At 43.1% G+C, this 17,586-nt stretch overlaps 1 protein-coding gene across 7 annotated transcripts in view; it reads right to left on the reverse strand.

The window, feature by feature from the left end:
* C2CD5 (C2 calcium dependent domain containing 5) overlaps nucleotides 1-17,586 on the reverse strand; it is a 2,654,621-nt gene that overhangs the window by 2,320,408 nt on the left and 316,627 nt on the right. For all 7 annotated transcript variants that reach the window (XM_069628452.1, XM_069628454.1, XM_069628457.1 and 4 more), the window contains exon 5: nucleotides 2,536-2,631. In XM_069628452.1, coding sequence (XP_069484553.1) covers nucleotides 2,536-2,631 — 96 coding nt within the window. The remainder of the gene's footprint in view (nucleotides 1-2,535; nucleotides 2,632-17,586) is intronic.

Genomic DNA, 17,586 nt, shown 5'->3' on the forward strand with positions numbered 1-17,586 from the left:
CCGTAAGTGTTTTAGGTCGAAGGCGTCTACAGGCCGCGCACCACGCTTCGTCGTGGTCAAGGGACAGACAGTTATTGCACTTATCGTGCTCGTCCTTCCACGGGTATCTGACCCTGCAAGACAGGCAAAACCTAAATGGTGTCCATTCCACAGTGAAAGGTAATGAAGGTGATGACCAGACCTAGAGGGTAAAGAGGGGGAAAGAGGAGAGACAAAACGGAAGATATGACAACCTAGACCCCACTCTCCCTACTGTGTAGGCCGGCCAGAGGGCCTGGCCACATGGATGGGTCCGCCGCCGGATCTTAGGCGTTGAAGTCCATCACTGTCGAAAGTTCCCACAGTCTTCGTTGTAGTATCTGAACACCGCTGAAGTGACTTTAGGGGGAATAACCGACAAAGTCGGCAAACGAGGATTAACAATGTCTCTTATGAAGAGCTCCGCAATAGGGCGACCAGTTATCTGGGTGGAAAAAAACAATCTGAGGGACCTCGGCGCGTGAGGGATTTTGGGTACACTACATGTCACGATAGGGATAGTGTTACAGACACGCTGGTTACCACTGGATGTCGGACCATATGCATAGCATGTGATTTTAAGCAGATTAACAAGCATCAAAAGTCAGGATATTTAAGCAGTTGGCCTCCCTTCCCCACATTTTCAGCATGGGACAAGGCAGCACACTCAAGCTTAGCACAGTCTCTGGCTTCTCAAGCACGTCGATACAGTTTAAATCTCAGTATCAGGGCCTACTATGTCAAAGTCTCTTTTCCATTCAAAGTCTCTTACTTCAGAGGGCCTGATGCGACAAACAAATATTCAAAAGTTCCTTTCTACTCAGGATTCTCATGTACAACTACTTGGGTGATTTTTGATTCACCCCGGCCTACCCTCCGCTGGGCTCAGACCCACTTTAACACAAAGCTTTTAATTGATCTCCATCTGTGGGGCTCGGACCAAATCCATGTGCTTTTCCAAACTTTCTCTACGTAATCGAAATAAACTGTGCGCGGGATTTCACTTCACCCGTTGCATGACCACTTTGATTCACATTTATTCGGATGTGGTAAAGGTGTTACAAAGAAGGGGATACCGCACCTCACCATCGGGTTTTCCACTCCCACAAGACCCCTCATCTAGGTGATCCTCCCATACTGATCCCCAGGAACTGGATCCAAAAGCGATGGCCGTGTCCTGGCCACCAGGATGACAGATCCCCGTGGACTAGTGGGTGAGACACCTTCTGGTTTCTCACACCACTATCTGATGAATACGTCTACAGAACCCTGATAGCTTATCTAGCTGACCAATTCTGCATAATATTTTCAGTTAGTCCAATAAAACCTGGATTTTGTTCGATTGACTAGCATATTTGAAATCCATATTCAAATGCTCTCTCCCCTCCCATCCCCACTTGCTAGTCAAGGAAAACACCCTATTCTGCGCTACTATTTAACATATGCTCACCTCACAATTCATGCCATTCTACTATACTATACTTATTATTCTCAATTGCTTTTCTGATTCTAACGTAGTGGATCACTTAGATAACATTCTTCTTTGTGTATACATGGCTGTTCTCCATTCTCCTCCCCACCTCCTATTATGTGGTCCACAAAGATTCTTATACATAGGATCAACTGTGCAGTTTCCTCTCTTTGGACTATGCTGTCACTCATACATCGGCAACTTAAAACTCTTTCTCTTATTTCAGAACTTTTCTCAGAGAGTTTGTGATCTTCTTTTCATTTTTGGTGACTTCTTTATGTCAGCAATGTATGGAAGACTTGTAACAGTATTAATTGAAGGAGTGTGTGTGTGTGTGTGAGTGTGTGTGAGAGTGTGTGTGTGGGTGTGTGTGTGTGTCCATGTGTGTGTCCATGTGTGTGTTCATGTGTGTGTTCATGTGTGTGTTCATGTGTGTGTTCCACTTGCCCGTGGCCTAATGCCAAACTTCCTGACTTTGGAAATTGGACGCCTGTGTTCTTATCTCGGCTTCAACATTTCACTATAAAACAGTGCAATTATGGGCAATTAACTGTACATCCCTGTGCCTGAAATTCCAATTGTATGTATGTAGAGACACAAGCTGTGGGTTATGCAGTACTGTCTCAAGTGCATGTTCCCAGCATCCCAACTGTTGCTAGCCTAGTTTCTGTAATCCATTCTCCACCGACTAGTAAAGATGCTCCTGCTACAATAAATGTGGACTATAACGAGCTCTGCTGCTTCTTAGGTGCTAGTTTTAGAAAATACCAAATACTTAAAAGTAAACCAAATAGAAGCAATTAAGCTCCATGTTAGCTGACGAGCAAAGAAATGGATATCCTCAATGCCCTCAAAGCAGGTGCTGTTTGTTTCCAGTTGTTTTCTATGAATGAAGACACTGCTGTTCTCATAGCAAACTTGAAAGCAATATAATAAAATCTTCTACAATCTCTACAAACATTTAAAAAAACAAAGTTTTTTAGGATGCATTTATTCATCAAGTTCATATCAACATCTACAAAAATGAATATTTTGAGATTACTTACTGCAGAAAAACTTGACACCACAGGATGACTGCCTGAAGCGGTTTAAATCATTAAATAGGTCTACTTTCACCACTACGCTGATCTCTCCGCGTATACCTGCATGTCAATAAATAATTAAAAATTAGAGTTAACTCAATGATGTCATGGACCGTAAAGGCAAATATTTCAATGCATTTAAAATGAAGAACTACCATTGCTTTATAAAAATAGCATTTTCTTTGCCAACTCTCCAAAGATAGTACTTAAAGTTTGAATTTGAAAGTTCAATTCTCAAAAATGTGTCTCCAGGCAATGAACATTAGCATCCTCAACATTGCTCTACTTATTCCTTCTTTCTTACTACAGTCATTATATGAAGTGGAGCAGCACCTTGAGACCTCCTGCTTCTCCTCCCTCATCACCTCCCCAATAAAGGCAGGGCTTACCACCAACACTTTCTGTTTTGACTGCTCCCCAGCTGCTTTTTAATCCTGTTCCTCAAAACAGAAAGGGTGTGTGCTTAAGTCGCCAGCTAAATTGCTATGCTGACTGTAAATGATATTTTGTATGATGACGTAACAGGCAGCTTACCTTATAGACAACACATCTCATGCAGTTTGTAAAACTGCCCTGGCCTCAGCTTCAGCCAGGCTAGGAGGGAGACATTTACACCGAGTGATTGCAAGATGGACAATATTCATAAGGCAACAGTTTTTAAACTGCCTTTTTTCAGGACACATTGTGGAGACCCAATTGATAAAATGGTTACAAAGACACTTAAAGAAAAAAAGCAGATCAATTCTTCCAACTCCAAAGCATATTTACACTGCATCCCTCCAAGTACCTGCCCATTACGTGCTTCTACTGCTCAACTTCTCTAACAACCAGAGGGCACCCTAGAACCATAGGAGCAGGCCAGCTACAATCTACACCCAATACCGCTGGCCCACCCACAAACTGCTTCCATGACTGATAATGCAGGTCAAGATCAGAGGATACTTCAGATTGTTTCGACCAACATGGCAATTAGTGGTCTCAGATAATAAGGAGTCCAATCCATTAGAAAGGGCTATCTCCTAGTCTTCTTGAGCCTTTAACTCTGGGTTGGGTACAATTACCACCTCATGGCAAGAGATCCGACCTAACATGCAGCACTTCAGGGCAAAATCTCTCCCCTGCTAACTAGACAGATAAGCTCCTTCAGGAAAGCAAAGCCAGCAAGCCTATTCCATTGTGGTCCCTGCATGCATGTCCTCCTGACGTTTCCTAATTCCTTAACAAACTGAAATGTATGAAGTGTTATTTCATGAACCATCAACTTTTACAGTTAGTTCAGGTAATTTAGCCCCAGATTTCTTGAGGGGAGTTCATAGGCTACATTGATTTATAGGATTACAACCTTCATCCGTCCATTCATTCTGCTCAGCACAAATTACTAAGGCTTGCAATCGGTTACCCTACTGTTCAAAGACCTGCCATATGGGGTTGAAATAAACCCCCAGAATATTCACTAAGACTTTGGCCCCAAGAATTGGAATCATGCATTAATAATATTCATCTGCAGTTGGATGATACTCTAATCCATGCCTCCATAGGCCTTCCTCGACATTGACAAAGCCTTTAAGGGCTTTCAAAAATTCTGATTGTCACTGAATCTAGGAAAGTCAACCACATTTTTGCCTCAATCCTTGACCTTCATTGGAGCCCATTTTAGAACCGACGAGAGTTGAGGTATCCTGCCCAGGGACAAAGTCTCTCGTCTTCTCATAAGATAGCAGGCAAGCATTTTCTGCAAGTCCAGTGACATTTAGCACCCATGGTGTTCAATGTTCTGGGGTATGACTTCATCTACATGCTTTAACAGCACATATTCATTTTGGTGGTATCAAGTATCTCTTGTCTTTGAAAGGGTCATTACTGTGTCTTCCAACCTAAAACCAAGTCTTCTTCAACCATGGCTAGTGCGAGCCCGCAATAGAGGCAGGTACCCTGCTGGTGTTTTTCTCACAAAAGGTTCTCATCACAGATGCAGGTCAGGATGAGTTCATCAATATACACAAAAGAGGTCGGGGGATTAAACTGTAGGACCAAAAAAGCCCCCTAACTTTAGGAACACCTAAATAATATAAACTAAGGAAATGGTCCACAGTGTGGTGTCACAAGGTCACGTGTCCAACCTCGCTAGTTATAAGGCAGGAATAGAGATAGAAAAAACAAGTTCACATATCTCTAATCATTTGTACTTCAGTATTAAAGCACTGCACAATGGGGAGTGGATACAAAAACAATGTACATTTAACCAGGTATTCAATTATCAATTTTATTTAACCTTCAATGGTAAATATACATCATAAAAATGCCAACATGGCATGATTCATCATTTAATACAAATCTTAGACACGATCCATAAAAACTTTTTATACATAAAAAGAAAAAGAAAAAAACAGAAAATAACAACGACCAACCCACAACGGTGACGAATTAAGTACACCGGGAAAAAGAAGTGTACAAATAATCCTAAGGAAACACAAAATCAAGGATTACAACATGAACAAAAATATCTAAATCTATTTGTTACTTCTAAGCCTAACCACAGTAATGGGGTTTAAAGAAAAATAACACGGCTGGATTAACTGATAAATTCCACACTACTTCACTCCCATTCAACCCAACATGTTTCATTCCTCACTCATTCCATACATACACAGTCAGGGGAAATTCATCAGGGTATATACTTAAAAACACGATGTGTCTCAATTGATCGTATAACGGGGCGGAGCTATAATCACCGCCTCACAACCTGATTAGTTCAAGATAAACATTAATTCTCCACAACTATTCAGCCATCATCCACATTAAGAACTACGTGGAGACTGACTTAAAAAGGCAACTGGAGCCATACGATTTGCAATCCGTTCAAAGTGGACTGTTGTTGAATACCATACAAAAACAGCTGTTTTCCTGTTGTGATAGATTTCGAACTGCCCTCCCACGAGGGACGGACACGTGACACCTGTGAGGAGACAAGGAGATAAAAAGACCAATCAATATAGTCCCTCACTCATCAGACTGTTATATTACAATGTCTGTGGAGCTGTTCAATGCTCCAACTTGTCTACTTATAGGGCTGTTCAACCAAGAGCCGGACTCCTTATGTTTAAAAATAACAAGACTTCATATGAAGAAAAAAGAAAAAAAAAAAAAACACTCTGGAGAGCCCAATTTCCCATAGAGCAACACATCATATGCTAAGTATTTAGATTGCCCTAAATAGTGCAAAAACGGAAGCGGGAGAAGGGAAAAGGGAAAAGAAGTCGCTAGGTGAGCAATTGTTACCAAATTAAGTAAAGCCAGAACTTCACAGAGCTTACCTTGCAGTAGCTTACGCAGTATTTCGACACAACTAGGTATGTGTAGAGTGTCTTAACAAATTCAAATTACCACTGTCAGATTTCTAAACGGGTTCCACTATAATGCACTTCCAGGCATCTGTTAAAAAGTGTGAAGGCAGAAAAAGATGGAGGACGCGGTTAACAATGTCTCAAAATCTATTTCAACTCAGGGAGGTAATAAAATCAAAAGGTCACTCTGCCTTACCTTGAGTTGATAGAGTTATGCAATGCACCGATAAACTGCTGCACTTAAGTGATTACTGCCATAGTTCACCACCAAATCAAGTATGTCTACACGGGCAAAAAAATATATATATAGGCAGAATCTAATTTAGTATCAATTATAATACATATTTATTAGACAGCAGCAGTATGTCTCACGCAACGACCCTGTGTTAGTTTAGAAAACTTAGCCATCACCAACATCCTGACTTAAAATAAGCAATCCGTTTAAAGCTCAAATAAGAGTCAAACAAACCGGCCACTTATTCTGAATTTCTACAGCCTTTTAACACCAGAGATGAAGGCTCTTACTCGCCAAGGGCAGCTTCCTGTATAGCCGTAGGCAGAGCCATTCTCACAGACATAAGCAGCCATATTAGGCGAATTAGCACATTTCTGTGACCCGCAATCTCTAAGCCAACTTTAGTCATTAAAAGTGGCATGATTTGTACAGGCACTCCCTAGTTTAATCTGGCTCCGACATCTGCACACACACAACGTGACTAGTGAGAATGTCGAACTCGGAACAAACGCAGCTCCAGTCCTTACCGTTATAAAGTCGACACACCGCCGACAAAGCCCGTAGAGTTCTGGCATGTCATGGAGTGAACTGCAGCCCAGTTTAGTATGTGACTCGTCTTGTTGCCAACTTCCGGAGAGCGATAGGTCAATAATGCGCTCTTTCGTTTATATAGGCCAGTCAACAAATGGCCTGCGTGCCTCCCTTAATTAGGTGCAGCTGTTGCAACTGCCGTTCCCAAATGACATCTACATTCCACAGTGTATTGGGACTTGTAGTCCTGATTTCTCACTGGATGTTTTCTCACTGGATGTTAACCCGTGCGAGGAACAACTCGAAACGGATGGGAGCAGAAATCATCCTGTAATGGATAATGTGTGGAAGTTAACCAGTCTATTGTAGGTTTAAATGGGTATTCACCCATACAAGGCACGAGCTGAAGCAGAAGGATACGGGAGCTGTCCTGCACCGAATAGCGTATAAAAGCTAACAGAATACAGAAAATGTGTATTCATACCTACACAGGCAGCCAGCCCTAATGAAAGAGCCCACGCCCTGGAGAGAACAGGCACAGCCCCCCGAAAAAATCGTGATCTATATGGTAATGCAATATTGTTACTTTTTTACCAAGGAAGTATATTGCTGTCTGAGTTCGCAGGCAGAGAATACAGAATTACTTCGTCAAATTCATCCCAAAAAAACGGTGAATGATTTGAGCACTGTACCAAAATGGCAAATAGATACTGCAGAGAAGCAACAGAGAAGCAAAACCTGCGCATTATTGCCTCCACAGGCAGTCAGCCCTACTAAAAGAGCCCACACAATGGAAAAAACAATGGGAAAAAAACGCACACAGCCCCAAGGAAATATTATGGTTTCCACGGTAATGCAATGTTATTATTTTCAACTGTAAAGAATATATAAATATGTGCGTTCTCAACAGGGAGCGCAGGATACCTCATCAAAGTCATCCCAAGGAGATGGAGGATTTAAACACTTATACCAATGTTATTAACATGGGCCATTGGGCATATACTTGGGCAGGCTGTTTCAAATAGTATCCACAAGCCATGCACTAAGTCATTGTGTTAAGATGTGTTGTCCTACAGCGGGCACTCACACTAAGGTTACCTTATCAACCTAAAGAGAATATTACTTGTATACAGAGAAACTCCACGCATACCAAAGGTTTCATGTTCACAATACTGTATAACATTCTAGGTTAACCATTCAAGTCTATCATTCAAGCCTGTTTCTGAGCTCTTTGTAAGAAAAATCATGCGTTGTTCCTTATGTAATAATCTTAGTTTATCACGATTCATATCGCCAGAGGGGTTAATTTTCCAAAGAACGCTCCAATGTAAGTCCTCTATTTTGTGTGTTAACTCTACCCAGTGGTCTACCAAAGGGGCGTTCTGAGTCCTATTCCTGATGCAGCTCTTATGTTCCCCTATTCGTGTTTTAATTTTCCGCTCTGTTTTTCCAATATACATTCGGTTACAGGGGCACCAGATTGCATAAATGAGCATCGTGGAGTTGCAGTTGCTAAAATGTGTTTGCCGCCAGGGAGTTTTAAGTCCCAGGTTCACTTCCGTACTTCTAGAGGTGGAACTACAACAGATACAGTTCCCACAAGCTGAGTGACCAACTAGTTTGGAAAAACCCAATTTTTCAGGGATTGTACTTTGTTTCTTAGTTCTCAGGCTCACGTCATTACGTGTTATTAATTCCTTTAGGTTTCGGCTTCTTTTGAACGCGACTATTGGTTTCTCCAATGGTTTGTCACCAGACTCCAAGACGTTCCAATTATTCAACAGAAACTTTTTGATCTGGTTAGAGAGATGGCTGAATGTATTGACAAATACTAATTTCTCATCATCCTTTCTCTTGGCATTGGTCTTGTATTCCAAGAGAGCTAGCCTATTATTGTTAAAGGCTCGCTTTTTAGCCAGATGTGTCAATTTCGCTGGATATCCTCTTGCATATAATCTTTTGCTGAGGCCCTCTGCTTCTTCTTTATAGTTTGATATGTAGGAGCTATTCCTTTTCAAACGTAAAAACTGACCCAACGGCAAGTTGTCTTTGACATGCTTCGGATGAAAACTCTCATAGTGTAGAAGGGAATTTTTGTCAGTATTCTTATGGAAAGGTTTAACGCTCAGCAGCTTAGTATTGACATTCGATGTTATCGTGATGTCTAGAAAGTTGAGTTCTACATTATTCTGACTCACCGTGAACTTAAAAAACCGATCTTGTACATTCAGCCACTTGAAAAACTCATTTAGTTCTTCTACAGTTCCATGCCATATGACGAAAATGTCGTCTATATACCTTTTCCAGGTTCTGATCTTCTGTCTAAAGGTATTGGCTGAGGATAAGATTTTATGAGTTTCAAACAGCTCCATATAGAGGTTAACAAAGGGGGGTCTGGGAATCTCTCTACCAGCACGAACACAGCCCAATGACCTGTTCTTGGGTGAATAACCCCTGGGAGAGACTCTACCAAGTCTTTAGCTCACTGTCCTTTTCACAGAGAAGAAATGTCCCCGCATATCAGCCTTTGTCCTGCCCAGGGGCAGTCCAGCGCCGAAATGCTAGTCAATTCTCCTCTGAACAAGAGTACCATCAGTAACCCCCCCATACACGTGTTTCAGCCTTGTTGGGCATCATCAATGAGGTGAAACTGTTGCCTCTCTAGGAACAGTGAGCAAGGGGTCCACTTCTGGATTGCCCTGTTAACTTAGGGTGAAACCCAAAGTTAATGTATGCAAACAAAGGGGGGTCTGGGAATCTCTCTACCAGCACGAACACAGCCCAATGACCTGTTCTTGGGTGAATACCCTGGGAGAGACTCTACCAAGTCTTTAGCTCACTCTCCTTTTCACAGAGAAGAAATTTCCCCGCATATCAGCCTTTGTCCTGCCCAGGGGCAGTCCAGCGCCGAAATGCTAGGCAATTCTCCTCTGAACAAGAGTACCATCAGTAACCCCATACACGTGTTTCAGCCTTGTTGGGCATCATCAGTGAGGTGAAACTGTTGCCTCTCTAGGAACAGTGAGCATGGGGTCCACGTCTGGATTGCCCTGTTAACTTAGGGTGAAACCCAAAGTTAATGTATGCAAACAAAGGGGGGTCTGGGAATCTCTCTACCAGCACGAACACAGCCCAATGACCTGTTCTTGGGTGAATAACCCCTGGGAGAGACTCTACCAAGTCTTTAGCTCACTGTCCTTTTCACAGAGAAGAAATTTCCCCGCATATCAGCCTTTGTCCTGCCCAGGGGCAGTCCAGCGCCGAAATGCTAGGCAATTCTCCTCTGAAAAAGAGTACCATCAGTAACCCCATACACGTGTTTCAGCCTTTTTGGGCATCATCAGTGAGGTGAAACTGTTGCCTCTCTAGGAACAGTGAGCATGGGGTCCACGTCTGGATTGCCCTGTTAACTTAGGGTGAATCCCAAAGTTAATGTATGCAAACAAAGGGGGGTCTGGGAATCTCTCTACCAGCACGAACACAGCCCAATGACCTGTTCTTGGGTGAATAACCCCTGGGAGAGACTCTACCAAGTCTTTAGCTCACTGTCCTTTTCACAGAGAAGAAATTTCCCCGCATATCCCTGTTACTGATGGTACTCTTGTTCAGAGGAGAATTGCCTAGCATTTCGGCGCTGGACTGCCCCAGGGCAGGACAAAGGCTGATATGCAGGGAAATGTCTTCTCTGTGAAAGGGACAGTGAGCTAAAGACTTGGTCGAGTCTCTCCCAGGGGTTATTCACCCAAGAACAGGTCATTGGGCTGTGTTCGTGCTGGTAGAGAGATTCCCAGACCCCCCCTTTGTTTTGCATTAATTAACTTTGGGTTTCACCCTAAGTTAACAGGGCGATCCAGACGTGGACCCCTTGCTCACTGTTCTTAGAGAGGCACCAGTTTCACCTCACTGATGATGCACAACAAGGCTGAAACACGTGTATGGGGTTACTGATGGTACTCTTGTTCAGAGGAGAATTGCCTAGCATTTCGGCGCTGGACTGCCCCTGGGCAGGACAAAGGCTGATATGCAGGGAAATTTCTTCTCTGTGAAAGGGACAGTGAGCTAAAGACTTGGTCGAGTCTCTCCCAGGGGTTATTTACCCAAGAACAGGTCATTGGGCTGTGTTCGTGCTGGTAGAGAGATTCCCAGACCCCCCTTTGTTTTCCATATAGAGGTTAGCCACACTCGGTGCTAGGGTGGCCCCCATTGCCGTACCCTGTATCTGCCTAAAGAACTCACCATTGAAATGGAAATAGCTCTCAGTGAGGGCCGTTTCAGCGCACCATAATACAAATGACATAGGTGTTAAGACGGATTTCTGAACTCTGTCCTGGTGGCGCAGAAGTTCAGAAGGCCAACCTAATTACTTGGAACAGGGTAACCTCTGGACAAGCCAGACCAATCAAGGTAGCGATCGCGGCGGTCAAGACTAGGTCTCAAGAGGGGTGAGGGTGACTGAAAGCCCGCAGTGAGCACACAAAGCAAGAGCGCTGACAAACTACTCCAAACAGTTGTTATATCAAAAATAGATACACATTTATTTTAAGGCCTTTAAAATAATGACCGTAGCGAGAAAATCACAATATCACCATATTAAACCAACACATACCATATCAACACAATATATATACAAATACACAGTCGCAAGCGTTTAAAGCACGAAATATGTAGTCCACCTGCCAGGGAAGGAAAACAGGCAGTGCGGTAATGCTTTCGACTCAGTTCGCCTTCATAGGCACCTAACTAGATGGAAGTCCGAGCCCTGCGAAGAGTGGAGCCTTGTGCTCAAAGTACCTGCCACGCCGGTGCCAACGGGCAAAAGGGGAAGCTCTTCGGAGGAAGTCAGGCAGTTCGGGTTAGTGCACAGCAGAAGGAGAACAGGTTCCGCAACTCAAGCGCAGCCTCCACAGCGGGCAGAAGCAGAGCGCGAGCGCGGCAAAAGGGTGCTGTTTTTACACAGCAGGGAAAAGCAATGGGATACTGCAGGAGGGCGACCAGATCCTAGATATACTACTCACCGGTCCCCGAAGCAAGCAGACCCAGGCTTCTCCACGATAGTTTCAGCAGCTGGCAGGTTCAGAAGAGCAGGGAACGCTTTGTAGTCGTGTAGAGCAAAAAGACGTCCCAATCGACGAAACCGGCACAGTTTTGTTGCCGCACAGGACAACGGAGCGGCCGTGTGTATTCGAGCCAAATGAACCCTCCTCCCTTCAGACCTGGGGACGCCAAGCGTACGAAGCGTGGGAGAAAAGGGACAAGGACTCGCAATACAACACAACCTGGCGGCGGTTGCAGAGCCAAACTCCTTGGTAAGCTGGTCAGTCAACTGGATGGCCCAGAGACGCTTCCGAAGGCTTACTTGGCAGGAGATGGTTGAAGATGCCGGGAATAGCTGTTCCTGCTATTCCAAAGGTCGAAGCACCAGTACAGGCCTTCTGGTTCGATCAAAGGAGGACAGGGGCTCTCCGGACGACAGCAGTGCAAAGGAGGATTCCTTCAGCGGGTCACCAGCGAGTCCTCGGTCCAGCCTCGTAGTTGCAGGATACTTGGCTCCTGTATTCCTTCGTTCGTGAGAACTCAGGAGATCGACATGGTAGTGGTGTTTCCAGCCCCCTCTTATCCACGGTTCCCTTCGCGCCAAAACGGAGGGGAGCCAATGGGAGATCCGCTCATCAAAACACATACCATACGTGGACCAATCACGGACCACGGTGGTCCCAGGCATTCACACCACCCTAGACTCTCTGGCACCCAGGATGTGTATTGGGACCAGACATCCCAGCCCACATCCTGGAGGCACACAAACGACATGTAGAAGCCCGCGAAAGCAACCACGTTTCGCGGGAAAGTACATGCCCAAATAAGGAAGGCCCCGGGTCGCCGGACCTGGGGAAGGTGAAGGGAGCAAGACGGACAGTGGACAGGACAAAGGAGCCTCGCGGCCTGGCCATTTTGGGAGCCAGGCCACCATTTTGGGTTCAGTGCAAAAACGTGCTCAGAACGCCAAAAGGAGCTCAAAATAAATCAAACAATGCCACCATTCCAGTCCCTGAATGACTTGCACCGATCAAATACCATCCTAAAAGAGTATCTAGGGCCTGTAGAAGGCTAGAGACCCAAGAGAGCTGTAACTTAGCTTACAGTGCCCTCTTGTGTCGTGTTGCACTAAAGCTGCGACACGATAAAAGAAACTACGGGAAACCACGTTCCCCGGTACTGACTGTCTTAAGGGCATGTCAGTTTCCCCGTAAGAAAGGAGCGAAAGCCCAGAGAAGTGCGGCAGAAGGCTGTACTTCTCTGGCAAAGTCAAGAACAAGGTTAAAAACAATAGCAAAAAGTTTAGGGGTTGCCACATGGAAGGAAAATTCCCTACAATTACGAAATCTTTCCTAACAATAGGTACTGCAGATTCCGGGTATTCAGACAATAGGCGTTCTTCCAGCATTTCTAATGAAGCTCGTTGAGGTATGCTCGTATAAAGGGCTACAACATCTAAACCCACTAATAGTTCACAACTTGGATCGAAAGCAAAGTTTTCCATCATTAATCATTTGTATCGTATCTTGTATGTAAGATTGCATTTTACGTACAAGGGGTTGGAGGAAAAAATCAGTGAACCTAGAGAGAGGTTCTAAAACTGAATTCACCCCCGAAACGATCGGTCTTCCTGGTGGAGGTGAAATATTTTTGTGAATCTTGGGCAGTGTATAAAATCGTGGAGTCTGTGGTTTCACAGCGCTCAAGAAGTCTGACTCTTTCGTTGTAATCCACCCACGTTCTTTAGCCTTGGTAACTTTCAAAAGGATCCGTTGTTGTAGTTCGATCGTGGGGTCGCCTGGTAAAGGTGTATAACACTGCAGGTCGAGAAGTTGTCTACAACATTCCGCTAGATAGGACTCGCGATCCTGGAGTACTATAGCCCCACCCTTATCCGCTTTGCGGATAATGATGGCTTTGTTCTCAAATAAATCCCTCGTGGCTGTTTTTTCGCGGTTGCTGATATTGTGGAAAGTAGATCTATTCTTCCCTTGTGACTCGAGAATCTTCAAATCACGCATTACTCTTCTTTCGAAGACCAATGCCTCAGCTGTCCTCTCACTAGTAGGTACACAAAAAGAGGATTTAATGTGAAGTCCTGTAACTCCACTGTCACTTTCAAATTGCATCCCTGAATTCTCTATCCTTATAGGGAAAATGGTCAATATGGTAAAGATGGAAAGCAAGCTGCTTCTCAAACTGGAGAGAGTTTAGAGAAATTCCTTTATTTCTATCAGGCTTCTCAATTCTCCAGGAGTGATCATGTCACAATCATGCGCTATGTGAGTAAGGCTGCAAGGGATTTAATCCTAAAGATAGTGTGAAAGGCAGAAAAACATGTGTCCTCCATCACACAATTCACCTTTCCTGGAGTTAAGAGTGTTCAAGCCAACACTTTCAGCAGAGTGTTTCCAAACTATCAGGTCTTGCTTCTGTATGTAAAAGACGTCCTTGATATTTGCAGTGCTCGGGATTCCCCTTGGTTGCATTTCTTCACCACCCCTCTCAATACCAAACTCCTCTCCTATTGTACCATGAACTGAGATCCAGACGCTTGGGGGTGGGATCCCCTATCAATACAATGGCCAAGGGGGCTGCTGTATGCATTCAGCCAATAGCCCTTGTTAGTTGAGTTCTGATCAAGAGGAATGGGACACATATCCTGCTGAAGCCTTTGCTGTTCCAGGAAACCTGGTTCTCTTTATCGCAGTAACATATGTGAGAACATTGAATGCAGTCTCACAACTACTCCCTAGGGATATTCTGTCAAGGGGGCCAGGGAAGGGCCATCGCTTTCAGATCCCGACCCTGGGGGTGGACTAGTGAGGGAGGATCACCTGGGTGGCGGGTCATTGGGGAGAGAGAATTTGAGGGCGAGACATGGTAACCCCCCTTTCCTCGCACTGACCTATCCAACACTTCCTCAGTTTTTATGGGTTATATACAATCCCAACCCATAATTCCCAATTCACCCCGACCTGGTACTGAGACGAAGAAGAGGGGGCTAGGAGAAATACAGACTACCTATAGGAAACACCATTATAGTACTGGGACGAAGAAGAGGGATCCCGATGACTACTAGGCTGAAGGTCAGACATGTCCCAGTAATTGGACTATTATTTTTTTTATTGATATAGTTGAATTTTACAACTTTTCAATATAATGAATTAAAATATACAATTTACAAAAGAGAAGAAACAAAATTATATAAGATTAAGTCAAACTGTGTAAAGAATGAACATTTGTGAAAAAGAGATTATTAAAACAAAGTAACATTAGACACATAACACAATGGCAACAAGATCAACAACTACATCTTGCATTGATATCTAGAGTTGAAAAATTGCGGTGTCAAGTCGAACTTTTGTCCGTAAGTCAGCGCTTGTTCAACTACCATAGTTCCCATACTATTAGTCTGCTTTCATTTCGTCGAGCATAAGTTCATATAAGAAGGCTAGTGCCCCAATTGACACCGCTGTTGAAATGCCAGAGTAAATAGTTCTCAAGAGTGTGTCTGATGTTGTGACTCCAAATGGTTTGGTTAGATGTTTAAAGAATTTGACACGAAAGTTTACAAGTGATTCACATTCAGTAAATAAGTGTCTCAATGATTCAATTGTTTCTTGCTGCTCACAATATCTACAAAACGCTTGCTCTTTATTGATAAGCTTACGCCGGGCCATCACCTGCCTCGTTGGCCATAGGTTAAGTCTTAGTCGTAGTAGATCATTGCGATGTTTTGCAGATGGAGATTTGATCAGATAACGTTCCGGAAAGGAGTGCTTCTTAAATATGAAGGTTAGGGGATCATGATCACAATATTTTGCGCATTTGGTTCTGGTGTTGTTCCAATCCATTGCGAAAAGTCTTGTTTTAATGTAGTCTGGATTTTGAAGCAAGCTTGAAAGAGAAGCATCAACCAACGCCAATGTGTCAATGGCTAAATTTCGCCATTTTTTTATGAAACTGTCTTTTGAGTCGAAAATGTAATTAGCCACTATTCCCAGGACCGTTGTTGATTCCCACGCCAGTAAGCATTTCCGGAACAAAGCTATTACTAGCCAAATGTATCTAAAGTATACGGAAATAAGTCCCAACTCATGTCTAATGATAACTAATGGAATTGATGTTGGCAAACGAAGGACACTACGCCAGAACTTTGATTCTAGGTTGTTCCAGAATTTTTCTATCATTACTGGTCTCGATTCCGATGAATATAACAAAATAGGTGCAACTTTTTGATTATAGAACGATAAAGCCGTAGACAGAGTGAACTTTCCGTATTTCCTTAGAATTATTTTGGTTTGTTGTATAAAAGTAGTCACCTTGTCTTGTTGTTGTTGCTTGTATGCCACTGCTTGATCTTTTATAAATATTTGGGCACCCAAATAGGTATAGTCATTTACTATTTGGAGGTTCTCTCCCTCGATGTTCCAGGTGAACATTACTCTGGATTTTTTACGGTTAACATTAAAGGTCATCACCTTTGTTTTCTCGCGGTTGATGCTTAGATGATTCGCATTTGTGTAGTTGATGATTGCGTCCAAAGACTTTTGCAGGCCCTTCGGTGTTTTGGACATAATCACAAGATCATCCGCATACATTAAGAAAGGAATGGCCTTGTTGTTTAATTTTGGAGGATCAATGGGGATATTTTTAAAGGACTCACCCACGTCAGAAATAAAAAAGTTGAAAAGAGCTGATGCAAGGGTGCAACCTTGTCTCACTCCTCGAAATGTTTTAATCGGTTGAGATAGTTTCCCATCATGTGTAAGACGGATCTGTATTGTTTTATTTGTATGTAAATCTTCGATCAGATGTATGATATAATTCAGACATCCTAATCGAATTAACTTTTGAACTAATAACTCGCGTGAAACCGAGTCAAAGGCGGCCCCGTAGGTCAATATAAACTAAATATAATGGCTGTTTAATTGTTTTGTGGTGCTCAATGATAGCTGTTAATGTGAGTAAATTAATAGATGTTCCCATACCGGCTACAAATCCCGTCTGAAAGGGATCTCTAGTATCTGACTCAAGTGTCCATTTGTTGAAGTCTCTCAAAATGAATTTTGAGAACAGCTTGCCAGAAGCATCTAGTAGGGAAATAGGCCTATAGTTCTTAGGTAATGAGCGGTCTCCTTTTTTGAAAATCGGTATTATGATTGCAGATTTCCACGAAGCTGGTATAATGTGATTATTGATAATTTGATTGAAGATTAACGTCAAAATCTTGGACCATTGTATAGGAGCTTGTTTAAACATAAAATTGCTCATATCATCCGGTCCAGGAGCTCGTGATTTTGAGAGCTTGTTTATGTAGAAGAGTACATCTTCTTCTTCAATTTTTAGGCCTACATAGTTAGAATTCTGTCTTATGACATTGCTTATTGAGCAAGGCTCTTTCTGGTACATGATGGTGAAATAATTGATCCATTGGCCTTCACTCACTCCATTTAATTGAGCTGCCTTTTGGGTGGAATTCGTGGCGTCATTAATTAAAGCCCAAATTTGACCCGTATTTTTGTTAATACTGTTGTACAAAATAGATTCACCATCTTTTTGATACATAAGAATACGGTGGCCTCTCAGCCAGTTTGTATACTGACATCTGAGTGATTTTAACTTCTGGTGTTAATCAATGCAATTTGAGAGCAGGATTATTTTTCTGTTTTTTCTTAGAGTTGTTTTTTTTTGTTGCACAAGCACATCGAATTCATGCCTAGGTTTTGCAAAGTCAAGTTCACGTTCTTTGTAAACAACTTGAAAAAGATGGAGGTGTGCTGTGTAGTCAATATGAGGATGGGCAATATTTGCTTCAATTGTTTTGTGGTAGTTCGCCAAATTCTTCCCATTCCATACCAACATTGA

Source organism: Ambystoma mexicanum, chromosome 12 (assembly GCF_040938575.1).
Source record: "Ambystoma mexicanum isolate Mex_15411 chromosome 12, UKY_AmexF1_1, whole genome shotgun sequence".
Classification (NCBI taxonomy): domain Eukaryota; kingdom Metazoa; phylum Chordata; class Amphibia; order Caudata; family Ambystomatidae; genus Ambystoma; species Ambystoma mexicanum.